Raw genomic sequence first — 15,306 nt, forward strand, 5'->3', positions numbered from 1 at the left:
TCCCATGCTAACTTTAAAAAAAAAAATCTGAAAAGGGAACAATCCATGGTAGGAACTGGCTGGCTACTGACTGGTGTAATTTCACATATGAGACACTCAGAGCCAGGGTGATGAATCAAGGGACCACTGATGTTGAGACAGAAGCTCTAAAACATCCACCACACACTTTTCACCCTTACACATTGATGAACATTCATTGTCTTACCATCTGACCAGTTACAGAAGCATGTGGTGGATATTCTGGAACTTTAATCTCAATATTGAGTGGTAAGCTGGTTTATCACTGTGGCTCCAACCGCCTCATATGATTCTCATATAAACCTAATACTCCTATTACTCTTTAAAGTACTACATACTGTTTTCAGGGTAAATGCCTTGCAGCAATGCAGCTAGTTCTGAAGGAAAACAAATACCTTAGTCAACATTCTAATGACTAGTCCAACATTCATCTTGAAGCTCAGGCAATCAGCTGCTGACACAGGACAACAGATATCAACTAAGCTAATCATAAGGAAATCCACATTCAGAAAACTGCAGCTGACAGCATGATGACTCTAGTGAGACTTGGAGTGATTAACCTCTTGTCTCATATTCCTATAGTAAGATGAGTGTGTCTGATTCCTGAACAATGCACTGCTGTAAAGCAATGTGACAGACAGAATCCCTAGATGAAACAAGCTAAGCAGGTAATCCTTGAGATTATTTCCTATACCTCCACTCCTTTCCACAGATGGAAACAGTTGAGACTTAAGGGCCTAGAGCACCATAAAAAATTTTCATGGGCCAAAGAAATGTCCTTTAGGAGTATATATCTGAACCTGATGATTTGTTTCAGGAACCTAAAAGATGGAAGTCAAATAATGCTGACATGTTATATGGGTATCAGGGCTTTCCATATCATGGTCCAACTGCACCTGCCTAAACTCTGATGAGTACATTAACTAAAAACCAATTCTATCTGAAGGTATTATCAAAACTACAATAAATCAAAATGCTATTACTTTACTATCATAAATCATCACCTTCTCTGTAAATGATCCAAGCTTTTAAGGTAAAGTTTTAAAATCCTGAACAAATAGAATTTTGGCAACATCTCAAACATCCACTTTCAGGTGACTGTGAATAAAATGATAAAACAAAACAAGTAAATTCAATCTACTGACCTGATCTGGTTGAGAAGGTAGTAAGTGCTGTGCTAGTGAAGTTTGCTGGGAGGATCCTGGCATGGCCACGCCTGTTTCTATAGCCCTATTTTGTTCAGATGATGCTGTGTTTAGACTGAGTGAATTGTTTAAGGATCCTCCTGACAGTTCTCTTGGGTCAAGCAAAGACTGGTGACTGGCAGCTAGATCGTTGAAGCTTCTCTGATTATGTCCCCTATCAGAGATATCATCCTTACCATGGGAGCCTGAACTTAAACCATCTTCGCTACCAACTGAGCTCTCATCATTTAGCTCAAGCACATAAGACTGACTCAACTGATCAAAATCTTGGGTCCCTGAGTTACCAGCCACATTATCTGCAACAATAGCATTAGTTGCACTGTTAGCAAGGGACACAAGAGGTTCCAATTCTCCTGATGCACTTTCTAGTCCTCCTGAGTCATCTTCAAGCCTTACTGAAGCACTTTCTAGTTCCCCAGACCCACCTCCATCACTCAAGTGATCAGTGTCAGATGCTGTACTACATCCAGGCAATCCAGAAGCAATATCCAACAGTGGCAGACTACTTCCAAGCACTGATACCGGATCTGTTATACTGTGTGAACTTGAAGTTGATGGCTGACCTTTACTTGGGTCTGCAGGTGTACTGACATGTCTACTGGTAGTCTTTGATGTACATGGGAGTGATGCCCTGCTGGATCCTGGGATAGCTAGTGGATCATCAAGGTAAGGCCCTGGATCAGGAGGTGGAGGGGGAGTGTTTGGAGGAGAACGCTGCCCACTTTCCACTCCAGGTAAACTTGCATCAAGAGAATTACCAGAAAAATGTGAGAGAGAAAGGGATAACTGCTCTATGAATCGGTTGGCACTAGCTCTTCCACTTGTGAACATCCCTTGAGGACTAACAAGTAGTGCAACATCTTGACTGTCATCACTGTGCTGTAAACCAACTTCTGATGTTGATATTTCATCTCCCTCATCATCCATTACTGGTAACTGCATCTGTCCTGTTGGGGCAAGATTATCTTCCTCAGATTCATCATCAGAAGACTGGTCTACTGAATCCATTATCCCTCGACCACTAGTGGAGTCAACAGTTGAATCAAGTATAGCAACACTAGCCAAACTTGGAGAAACTGGGCTGCTAGGCCCTGACACATCATTGCCTTGAAATTCTGCAGGTGTAGGGGGTATAGAGTCAATATGTCCAGTAGATGATGATACAATGCAATTATCTGCAGGTGTGCTTGGTGACCCTAAAGGAGTTATATGACCCCTGACACTACTGCTAGCCTCACAGCCAGATGCAATACCAGTAAGTGCCTCTGCTTCACCATCACTAAGTCGACCTAATCGACTTCTAATACTAGAGGGTCCAGGCGATGAACTGAGCTGTGGTAAACTCTCTCGAGAATCATTACTCCCATCAGCATCACTATCTGAAGACTTTGATCTCTGATGTCGAGGGAGAATCCGATGACTGGGACTTGGCTGTGGCACAGCCACAAGGCCACTTGTCCCAGGCTGAGAAATAGTTTGAATACCACTAGAACATGGTTGCAATACAGTATGAAGGCCACTTGAACCAGGCTGTGGTATACCCTGGAAACTACTAGTACTGGCCCGAGATACACCCTGAAGTCCACTAGGGCCAGGTTGAGAACCAACAATATTGCTCATTGCTAATCTTTTCTGTTTGGCCCATACACTTTCACTCAATGTTGGACTTACAGTATCATCATCATCATCATCATCATCATCATCATCATCAGATATCACATCTGGTGATGGCCACCTTGGTTGTGAGTGAGGTAAAACTGGTTGTGAAGAAAACAAACTGTTAGCAGAAACTAAGTTACTACCTCTGCTTCCTGAGCACCCTACTGAGGAGGGTGGCAGTCTGTGAGATTCAGACACAACAAGACTTTCTGTAGCACTAGTAATACTACTGCTCACACTAGTTGGAAGGCTTGGAAGAGAGCTAGTATGTGAAAGGTCTTCCATTGGGGAATCAGGATGTTCTAGGGATGCTTCTATTCCAGCCATTGGGCTACTGTATGGGGGTGGTGGTGAATATCTCGCAGCTGATGAGAGATTGGGGTCCTGAGGACTCACATGACGCTCACATTCTGCACTTGATGATGGCTGGGGTGACAATCCTCCACTGTAACCTCCATTCAAGTTCAGATACCCAACCTGATAAGCACAGAGGAAAAAATCAAGATGAAAAATAATCCAAAATTCTGTCAAAGTTAAATATGAATTCCCTGAAACATCTCATCCCTAAATAATCTAAAGGAATTCAAAAACTTTTCAGGTGAGGATATTCTCACTTCCTCAGTATTATATGAAGCATTCTTAACAAGTTCATGAAATATAATACACATCCAGAGGTTACCAATTCTAGCAAATGTGTCCACTACCGACACTATAAGCAAGGAGATGCAAGCAGACCTAAGCTTTGTGAACAATCATATGTCACAGCTGCAGAAGCATTGGTGACCCTGTTAGCATAGACTCATGAAACTTGCTACATCAGGGGCATTATACCATCCTTGCTACACTTACTTCCTGATCTATGCATAAATGGATTAATGCTATTCAAAAGAGACAGTCATTACAAAAAGAAATGGGCTCTCAGCAGTGACAAGTTAAGCTGTGGGTACTGATGCTATTATGCCCTTGTCCAATACTTGGACAAAAGATTACATGAAAAAACAATCCAATCATATACAGTGGCCCCATTTCTACTAATTACATCACAGTGCATCTGAACTTTTACATAAACTATAGGATTTAAATTCTGAAGAGATTATATGACAATAAAAAGCATGAAATCTATGTAAAATGCAGCTTAGTGTAAGATTCATTCATCTTATTCACCAATAAAACTGTGCTCACAGGAGAAATATAAGCTAAGTGTGACAAAAAGTGACTGGAAACAAAACAGATCACCATGTTCATCCCTCTCACTGCTATGAGAGGAGAGATCCCAACAAACTTGTCCATGCCAGACTCTACAGCATGATACCCTCACTCTATCATAACAAAACAATGGTAGATTTATGATGTTTTTCAGTATGCTTTTGAAAACTGTTCATACTTTTCATTGCAAAGCCATCATTTCATAAAAGAACATTTTCTACTCCAATTATTTACACACAAAAGGATGAACATAGGAGGCAAAACTGCTGTATAACCCAAAGACTAGAGCTAATCTATATATCTAATGCACCATCAGTGCAATAAATCTTAATATATAAAAAATCTACTGACAGAGTTGTGCGGAGGAGGGTGGATGTGCTGGAAATGAGATGTTTGAGGACAATACGTGGTGTGAGGTGGTTTGATCGAGTAAGTAATAATAGGGTAAGAGAGATGTGTGGTAATAAAAAGAGTGTGGTTGAGAGAGCAGAAGAGGGTGTTTTGAAATGGTTTGGTCACATGGAGAGAATGAGTGAGGAAAGATTGACCAAGAGGATATATGTGTCAGAGGTGGAGGGAACGAGAAGTGGGAGACCAGATTGGAGGTGGAAAGATGGAGTGGAAAAGATTTTGAGTAACTGGGGCCTGAACATGCAGGAGGGTGAAAGGCGTGCAAGGAATAGAGTGAATTGGAACGATGTGGTATACCGGGGTCGAAGTGCTGTCAATGGATTGAACCAGGGCATGTGAAGCGTCTGGGGTAAATCATGGAAAGTTCTGTGGGGCCTGGATGTGGAAAGGGAGCTGTGGTTTTGGTGCATTATTACATGACAGCTAGGACTGAGTGTGAACGAATGGGGCCTTTGCTGTCTTCCTAGCGCTACCTCGCGCACATGAGGGGGGAGGAGGTTGTTATTTCATGTGTGGCAGGGTGGTGATGGGAATGAATAAAGGCAGAGAGCATGAATTATGTACATGTGTATATATGTATATGTCTGTGTGTGTATATATATGTATACGCTGAGATGTATAGGTATGTATATTTGCGTGTGTGGACGTGTATGTATATACATGTGTATGTGGGTGGGTTGGGCCATTCTTTCGTCTGTTTCCCTGCGCTATCTCGCTAATGTGGGAGACAGCGGCAAAGCAAAATAAAATAATGAATAGATAGATAAAAAAAATCTATTAGTTATCTATCTTACCATTCAAAAGAGATCTTTTTTCTAAAAAACAAAAATTATGTATTTTTCATGCTTGATCACTGTTTCTTGCATTACTGAGGTAGCACCGGGAACAGATGAAAAAAAGCCACTTTTGCTCATATCCATTCTCTAGTTGTCATGTGCAATGCATGAAAACTACATCTATCTGTCCAAAACCAGACCCCACAGACCTTTCCTTGGTTCACCCCATCTGCTTCACATGTCCTTGTTAAGTCCAATGACAGCACATCAACTTCTGTATACCACATCATTACAATTCACTCTATCCCATTCACACCCTTCATCCACCTGCATGTTCTGGCCCCAGTCACTCAAAATCTTTTTCATTCCAATTTGGTCTCACTAGTTTCCTTGTTCACTCCATCTGACACATGTATCTTCTTTGTCGACCTTTCCTTGCTCATTCTCTCCATCAACGTTTCCTCACTCATTCTCTTCATAAATAAGTCCAAATCATTTCAGAACACTGTCTTCAAGTCTCTCAAACACGCAATTTCTTTACTCCACAACTCTCTCTTACCACTCTATTACTTACTTACTCCATCAAAACACCTCACGTGACATATTGTCCTCAAACATTTCATTTCTAATACATCTATCCTCCTCACATCCATATGATATTGTTGGGCCTACTTTACCTTCAAAGAAAACAATTTTTGCCCTCTTCAGTGCTCCCAGAACCTTTACTCCCTCATCCATACCATGACTCACCTTTCTATGGTTCCATTTGCTGCCATGTCCTAGGTATCTAAAAACACTTCATTTCCTTCAATTTTTCTCCACTGAAACTCACACACCCTCATCTAACCTGTTCCTCAACCTGCTAGGCTTAATAACCTTGCTTTTATTAACATATATTCTCAACTTCCTTCTTTCATACACACAAACTCAGTCACCAGTTTCTGCAGTTTCTAAACCAAACCTGCCACCAGTGCTGTATCATCAACAAACAACAACTGACTCACCTATGAGACCCTTTCATCAGGCAATCAAGAGAAAGATGCAAGGGTTGGAAAAAAGTGCATATGAGAGTTAGGGAGAGCAATTATCGGTAAATTTCTGGGAGAATAAGATGTTTTGGAAGGAGGGTAACAGTGACAGAAAAACATAGAGAAAAAATGGAAAACCAGTGAGAGGGGCAAATGGGGATAATGTAACAGGGGAGATGAGGAAGAGATGAAGCAAGTATTTTGAAGGACTGTTAAATGTTTTTGATAAGAGGGTGGCAGATATATGGTGTTTGGGTTAGCAAGGTCTGCAAAGCGAGAGGGTCATAGAAAGCAGTTTGGTAAAGAAATCTTTTTATTATGTTGAAGGCTCCAGTCATGAGCAAAAGTCCACATCAAGGCCGGGCTTTTACTGAAATATACAGAAAATCATGAAACGGATAAAGAAAAGACAAGGGAAAGTATCTATGAACTTTGGAGGAGCTGAAAAACCTGTCTTTTGAAATGTCCCACGTCATAGTTATTGGAAAGACAATGATGGTGACATGCCTGAAGAATGTATGTATAGTGTCACTGTATAAGGGCAAGGGAAAGGTGAATGTTCGAAATACAGAGGTTTATGATTGTTGAGCTTACCTGGTAAGTTCTACGGGAGAGTGGTGATTGAGAGGGTGAAGACATGTACAGAGCATCAGACTGAGGAAGAAAAAAGTGGTTTCAGAAGTGGAAGAGGATTTGTGGATCATATGTTTGCTTTGAAGAGTGTGTGTGTGAAAAATACTATGAGAAAAAGCAGGATTTGTATATAGCATTTATAGATATGGAGAAAGCACATCACAGGGTTGGTAGAGATGCCTTATGGAAGATCTTATGGATATATGGTGGAAAAGGGATAGCTACTGGAGGCAGTGAGAAATTTTTATTAAGACTGTAAGGCATGTGTATGAGTATGAAGAGAGGAGACTGAGTAGTTCCAGGTGAAGGTAGGTTTGTAGCAGGGGTGTGTAATGTCACCATGGCTGTTTAACTTGTTTATGGATGAAGTGGTGAGGGAAGCAAATGCAAAGGTCTTGGAAAGGGGTGACTAGGCAATCTACAAGGGGTGGCTGATCTCTGAAGCAAATCAGTTGTTTGCTGTTAACACAGGACTGGTGGCAGATGCATGTGAGAAACAGCAGAAGATGGTGACTAAGTTTGGGAATGTGTGTGAGAGGAAGAAGTTGTGAGCAAAAGTGTATATAAGCAGTGTCATTAGGTGTAGCAGGGTAGAGGAGCAAATTGGTTGGGGTGTGAGTTTGATGGAGAAAATTTGGAAGAAGTGATGTGTTTTAGATACCTTAGAGTGGACATGACAATAATTGGAACCATGGAGGGAGTAGTGTGTCATATAGTAGATGAGGAGAAAAGAAAGATGAAAATGGGTATGCTTGAAGGTACAGTAGTCCTAATGATGTTGTATAGATGCAAGGCATGGGCTATAGATATGGAAGGTGTTGGGGAGGGTGGTGATGTGGGAAATGAAATGTTTGAAAACATGAGCGAGTAAGTACAAATATGGTCAGAGAGAGGTGTAGCATTAAGAAGATTGTGGGTGAGAGAACTGAAGATCATGTGCTGAAATGGTTTGGACATATGGGCAGACTGAGTGAGGGGAAGTTGACAGGTATGTGCATCAGAGGTGGAGGGTACAAGGAGAAGGGGAAAACATCATTGAAGATGGAAGGATGGACTGAAAAAGATTCAGAATGGCAAGGGCTTGACCTTGCAGGAGGGTAAAAGGCATGCATAGGATAGAGTGAATTGGAATAATGTGGTATACAGGGATCAACATGCTCTTCGTTGTATATCAACTGACTTGTATTTCTTTCTTGTATCTCCCCTGAGGATGTGATTATTACACAAAAGTGCACTTGGGAACTCATCGTGTTCCATTTCTATGGACAAGAGGCTGTGATTTTGTTGCTTTGCACATGACAGCTAGAAAAAGGACGTGAGAGAATGCAGCCTTTCTTTGTGTGTTCCTAATGCAACCTTACAAAAGGAGGAAAAATCAGATATATATGAAAGAAAAAGAGCTCTACCTTACAGGTACATGGTGACCTACTGAACATCAGGTATTGCTAGAACACTGAAAATCTATCTATCCATCCATCTATATCTCTGATGACCATTCCCACTAGGAACTCCCTTATGAGGGTGGCCATGGCAAAAGTCTCCTTAACTGAACTTCAGCACTACTTTTAGCTTTCAGTGCCTCATCTTGAACAGGCCACTAGTGCAGCATCTTCAGAGGTTTCTACCTAAAGTTCCTACCAACTACTTCTACTTAATGTGTCTCCCTAATGCTTCTGCCAAATGTTTTAACCTACTACATCTACCTAATACTCCTATTAATGTCCCTACTTACTACTCCAACACAATGTTTCTAATGCTCTAGTTTAATGTAACTACCTACTAATTTTATCTGTGGTTCCTACCATTTTGCCAAAAAGCAGGACTAACACATAGCACTCACTGCAGGAAAGAGTTATGCAGAATGAGTTGTACGAGTCAAGAGTTGTCAAGCGTTATGTGCGGCAAGGAGAAATTGTATGTTTTTGTGGACAGAATGCCAACAGTCCATGCATGGGTGAGTAAGAAAGAAAAGACAGCAATCTAGGTCAAAGAGTGCATCTTGACAACCAATGAAGTGCTGGGTCACTACTCATCATCCATCACTAACATTTTCAACACCCAGGCTGGTAAAATCAGTTATATACCTCCCTGGTTGGTGATTGCTTACCAACTAGTACCTTTGAAATTCCTTTCCTATAACCTGCAAACTCCCAAAATCCATGGTCCAGTGCATTTATATTACTACTAAATCAGAGTGTGTTTCCAGGAAATTTCGGTTCAGCAGAAGTTTATCAAAACTTTATATAGTCCATATTTGCATATTCATAAGAACCTGCATTAATGTACAAAACTCTGCTAATGTTATGATGTATTCAGACCACAATCTGTCCCCATATGGTACATGTATTTCTAAAATCCATATGAATCCAAAATCTGCATATTGTTTGGTCCCAAAAATCTTAAAAAAATTATATTCTACCTGTGCAACAATAGAAAATAAAAAGTCTCATAACTTCAAAAAGGTAGGAACTATAACTAAAGCTGCTAGATTACGGATTTCTGGTATCCTACACGTTCTCTTAGTCACAGTCTGACATGAAAAATTAGTTAGAATATGACTGACAACTTTTAATCTGACTCACACCAAAAGAAAAACTTACGAGAATCTTGACCAAACCAATAAGAATCATCTACAAAGAAAAATCTATGTTCTGTGCTCTCAATGATCTTCAGAGCATTTCTCATGCTAAAGAATATAAATGAGAAGACAAGCTTTGGGATGAGAACATGCATTTTCTGGGATATTGGGGTTTGACTGAAAATAGCTAAAACACCCACAATCAAAGCCACTTGCTTGACCATCTGCAGCAGTTACAGGCATAAGGGACAGAGCAAAGCTGAACAATTACTGGTACTTCTGGTACCCACTGGAGCAATGCGAGATACTGCCATCTAGCAGTAGTGTCCAATCCAAAAAGATAACCTCTGATTATACAGTTTGTAGCTAATTTCCAATGATCACCTACTTGCATTGGTTTTTAAATACCACACTATCATATTTTAGACCTGCCATTTCTTCTGAAATCTATGACACTAGAAATATGGTGCCACAAGCACACTGGCAGAATGAGAGAAAAGAACCAACATACACCTTCATAAGGGCACATGAGACGTAATATTCCACAATTTCTAAGCAATGCCCTTGTCTCCATTTACAGAGTCGTATTTTTTCTTCCAATCATTGTCAAGTCCAGGAGAAGGAAGAAATGTTTCTAATGTCAAATTACCAATGATGAATGAAAGGAAGATTGGCCATTAGCATTATGGTTTAGATATTAGCAATATGATTCCTCATTTTCCATCCTGCTTTTGCTCTGAATAAAAGTATATAATAAGGGTACAGGAAAATGCATGGCCATCAAGTACTGATGTTCCTAAGATTACTGTAAAGACATCAGTACAATTCTAACATGATACTGAAAATGAAAGCCAACCTGCTGCTGTAGTCGCCTGTGATTCCAAAGTTCACCACTGTCTACATCATCAGAATCAGAATCCTGAGAGAGCGGGCATCTAACAGAGGAAGGAACAGCTGATGCTTGATGAGCTCTACCTGCCATTGCTGATAACTTGTCTGGAAATACCTGTGAAGAAAATTCTTTATTTTAATAAATGTTTCACAAAATGTAGAGTACAGTAATAATGAATTCCTGTGTACATTACACCTTCATGTTATAACAGCTAAAGGACTCATGTAAAAGAACAAACATGTTGCAAAAACCAGAAAGCAGACAGCAACAGCCTTCCAGCACTACAAAAATATGAGAGGGATAAGTAAAGTGTAGATCAGGGGGAATATCCCAAAAAGTGTAAGGTGAAAGTGTAATGAATCATGCTAGGAAAGTGTTTGGAGATAAAGCAGCTTAAGAAACTTTTTTATCATACCGTCTCCTCCCCACCAGATGGGAGTTCCAAGAGAAATGAGGAACCGGTGATATATACAAATAGAGAGAGAGAAACAGACAGGTAAATGAAAACAGTTAATGCAGTGTAGCTCAGGAGCAACTATTGCACAAAAAGTAGCCTCCCCGTGATATACAGGTTACACACAATGGGAATAAGAAAGGAAGTCTGTCATAAAAATAATAACCGTCTCCAAAAGAACAGAAGAAAGCAACAAAAGTGTGTAAAACAGGATAATGGTCTAATAAATGCCTCCAAAAGTAAACCATGGATAGAAAAGAACATCAGCAAGGAAATAAACTAGGACATAGAGGAAGGCCTCAGATAGAGGTCATGATTTATCCCATATGACTGAGGCAACTGTATATCAGTCCTTTAAACATAAAACAACTAATCTCTGTTTTGTGCCAGTTCTAGAAATCTAAATTCAAAATCAGGTAAACACTCTCCATGCGTTAATGTGGAAAAACCTAGATGTACCTTAATATTGTCATAAACAAATATGGAAATTTTTCTGGTTGAAAAAATATGTACTATGTAAGAAATATTATAGAGTTGGGGTGTGTAAAAAAAAAAAGTGGGCAAAAGAAAGAACAGATTAAATCATACATAGGGTATTGTATGTAGGAAGCTGACGACCAGGGAGGTATATTACCAGTACTACCCGCCTAGGTATCAGGAGGGTTAGTGATATTGGCATAGTGAGCCAGCACTTTAGTGGTTGTCAAGTTGCACTCCTCTGACCCAGGTACCTGTCTTTTTTTTCTACCTCACTAACATATGGACTACGGGCATTCTGTTTACAAACATACGATCTCTCCTTGTCAACACAACTCACACAGCTTATTCTTCGTTACTCTAGATTTTCCTGCAGTGAGCACTATATGCTAGCCCTGCCTTTTGACAAAATGGTAGAAGTAGATAAAAGTATTATGTAGGGATATTTAGGCCGGAGCATTAGGTAGAAACATTAAGTAGAAGTAAGGAGCATTAGATAGAAATAGTGATTACGAACATTAGGTAGGAGCCTCCACAAATACTGGGCTAGAGTTGCCTTCTGCCAGTGGCCTGTTAAGGGTGTGGCACTAAAGGCTAAGAAACGGCACCAGAGTTCTTTAGTCATGGAGACTCTGTTGCTGTGACCACCCCTTTGAAGGAGTTCCAATTGGAACAGGCATCAGAGATATAGATCAACAGACAGATAGGGTATCCTTACATATATCTAAAAACAAATATCTAAACAAATGGAAGGACTTAATATTCTATTATAAAAGACTATGAAGAAATCCTTAAAGTAAATCTTTATAATACAAGAGGAATCATATGTTAATCACAAGGGATGGCATCATTAGACTCTCCCTATCTGTGGTTATGCTGTGAATGAAAAGTCACCTTCGACCAGGTTGTATCGCTGGAGTATAATCTCATCAGAGAACTTTTCAATCCGAAGGAGTCCATTCTTTCCCTGCTACTAATTGCAGTGCAGCCTTAAAGCTGCAGGAACATCTGGAAAAGGGGTCCTGGGGTTATATGATAATGACAATTAAACAGGATCATAAAAGAAAGAAAAATTTGCACAAGAATCCTTTCACTAATTAACAAATAAACCTACCAAGGATAACAATACTCTAAACTTAGCATTAAGGAAAAACAAGAACCTTACAATGTCTCATGAAATGAGAAAGAAATTAAGAACCAACAATAACTGCACGGCAAAATTTTACTTAAATACAAGATCAAATACACAGAAAAGTCATAAAAGTAAAAAAAAATATCAAAAAATGTCCATCAGTCCCCTTCCCCCAAGCCAACATGGCATGGGCAAAACATGCCTATATCATATTTCATTTTATCCAATATCATGTTCTACTTTATATAGAAGTCTTTTCTTGCTATAATAAGTGTAACTCATTGATCATTTTTCAAAACAAAATCATAAATATATGTAAAATTACAAGCCCCATTAGTCTGATGTAGTGTTGTCAAGGTCAGGGGGCACTGGCAACAGTGCCTTCAAAATTTCTACAAAATATTCTTCTACCTCATCTTAATCAACTTTCAATGTTGAAAGAGTCATTGTCCATAAAATCACTCTCCACATTATTTGAAGACTGATCATGATGATCAAATAATTCAGGATCATCTGTCTGGTCCTTTAAATCTACCTAAATGCTGATCAGTTTCATTCCTAAAAAACTCTCGAAAATGTGCTCTTATTGGCATGGCTAAATGATGACTTATATTGGGGAGAAATCACATGCAGTGCTACCTTAGCTACTAATATGTTCATTGTGCAACACTAAAACTGAAGCACTGAACTCAATGCGTAAATATCAGTCTAGAGGCATCACTCAACTCTTGAATATCTGTTAAGTGGCTTATAATGGGGGATTTCAATTTTTCAAATGAAAAGATAGATTTTGGGACTTTGAATTCTAAAGGAAAAGTCATGGAAACACAAGTTCATAGACTGTATCAGAAAAACTGAAAATCTCCTATAACAGTTTATCAGTCATCATACTAAAACCAAAGAGAATGATATATTATAATTACTTGATTAGTGATACATCATCATTACTTGATGTTTTCTTCAAACAAAGTAGTCATGTAAAGCTTGAATTTTATCTGTTTATCAATAGTGGATGTTCTGGCTGAGTGAAACAAAGCTTAATGGTAAAGGGGAAGAATAGTTTGGTAGTCATGGGAGTAAAGATAGGTTGGTGAGAGAACAAGAGCTAAAGAAGTAGCAACACTACTCCTGAAGTAGGGGTTGAGAAAGTGTGTGATAGAGTGTAAGGAAGTAGATTCTAGATTGATGTGGATAAAACTGAAAGTGGATGGAGAGAGATAGGTGATTGTTGGGGCTTATGAACCTGGTCATGAGAAGAAAGATCTTGAAAGGCAAGTGTCTTGAAAGCAGCAGAGTGAGTGTGCTAGCAGTTTTGCTGCATGAGACCGGGTATTAGTGATGGGTGATTTAAATGCAAAGGTGACTAATGTGGTAGTTGAGAGCACAATTGGTGTACATGGGGTATTCAGTGCTGTGAATGGAAATAGTGAAAAGCTTGTAGATTTGTGCTGAAAAAAGACTGGTGCTTGGGAATACCTGGTTTAAAAAGAGATATACTCAAGTATACATATGTGAGTAGGAGAGATGGTCAAAGGGTATTATTAGACTATGTGGTTATTGGTAAGCATGTAGAAGAGATACTTTTGGATCTTAATGTGCTGAGACGGGCAGCTGGTGGGATGTATGATTACTATCTTGTGGAGGTAGAGGTGAAGATTTGTAGAGGTTTTCAAAAAAGAAAAGAGAATGTTGGGGAGAAGAGAGTGGTGAGAGTAAGTGAGCTTGGAAAGGAGACTTGTGTGAGAAAGTGCCATGAGAGATTGAGCGTACAATAACAAAAGGTGAGAGGAAATGAAGTGAGGGGAGTGGGTGAGAAATGGGATGTATTTAGGGAAGCAGTGATGGCATGTACAAGAGATGCATGTGGCATGAGAAAGGTGGGAGGTGGGCACATTAGAAATAGTAGTGAGAGGTGGGATGAAGAAGTAAAGTTGTTGGTGAAAGAGAAAAGAGAGGTGTTTGGACAATAACAGCAAGGAAGGAGTGTAAATAACTGGGAGATGTATAAGAGAAAGTGGCATGAGGTCAAGAGAAAGGTGCAAATGAGAGGGCAAATAAGAGTTGGGGTGAGAGAGTACCATTAAACTTCTGGGAGAGTAAAAGGATGTTTTGGAAGGAGGTAAATAATGTGCGTAAGACAAGAGAAGAAATGGGAACATCAGTGAAGGGGGAAATGGGGGAAGTGACAACAGGTAGTGATGAAGTGAGGAGATGGAGTGAGTATTTTGAAAGTTTGTTGAATATATTTGATGATAGAATGCAGATGTACGGTGTTTTGTTCGAGGTGGTGAGGCAAAGTGAGAGAGTCAGGGAGAGTGGTTTGGTGAAGAGAAAAGATATAGTGAAAGCCTTGCATTAGATGAAATCTGGCAAGGCGGTGGGTTTGGAGGGTATTGCTGCTGAAATCAATATGAACAGGGATGACTGTATTGTTGATTGGTTGGTAAGGATATTCAGTGTAAGTATGGATCATAGTGAAGTGCCTGAGGATTGGCAGAATGCATGTATAATGCCACTGTACAAAGGCAAAGGGGATAAAGGTGAGTGTTCAAACTACAGAGCCATAAGTTTGTCGAGTATTCCTGGAAAAATGTATGGGAGAGTATTGATTGAGAGGGTAAAGGTATGTACAGAGCATCAGATTGGGGAACAGCAGTGTGGTTTCAGAAATGGTAAAGGATGTGTGGATCAGGTGTTTGCTTTGAAGAATGTGTGTGAAATGCTTAGAAAAACAAATGGATTTGTATGAAGCATTTATGGATCTGGAGAATACATATGATAGGGTTGGTAGATATGCTTTGTGGAAGGTCCTTAGAGCATATGGTGTGGGAAGTAAG

The 15,306-nt window shown here is 39.7% G+C and overlaps 1 protein-coding gene across 3 annotated transcripts in view; it reads right to left on the reverse strand.

Annotated features, from left to right (window-relative positions):
* The window catches only part of LOC139760043 (uncharacterized), a 300,444-nt gene that overhangs the window by 222,107 nt on the left and 63,031 nt on the right, over window positions 1-15,306 (reverse strand). For 2 of the 3 annotated variants that reach the window (XM_071682799.1, XM_071682788.1), the window contains exons 2-4: window positions 12,232-12,345; window positions 10,371-10,520; window positions 1,164-3,359 (exon numbers count right to left, since the gene is read on the reverse strand). In XM_071682799.1, coding sequence (XP_071538900.1) covers window positions 1,164-3,359; window positions 10,371-10,520; window positions 12,232-12,297 — 2,412 coding nt within the window. In that variant the 5' untranslated portion in view covers window positions 12,298-12,345. The remainder of the gene's footprint in view (window positions 1-1,163; window positions 3,360-10,370; window positions 10,521-12,231; window positions 12,346-15,306) is intronic. The other variant, XM_071682807.1, reaches the window with a different exon arrangement.

Source organism: Panulirus ornatus, chromosome 3 (assembly GCF_036320965.1).
Source record: "Panulirus ornatus isolate Po-2019 chromosome 3, ASM3632096v1, whole genome shotgun sequence".
NCBI classification, from domain to species: Eukaryota; Metazoa; Arthropoda; class Malacostraca; order Decapoda; family Palinuridae; genus Panulirus; species Panulirus ornatus.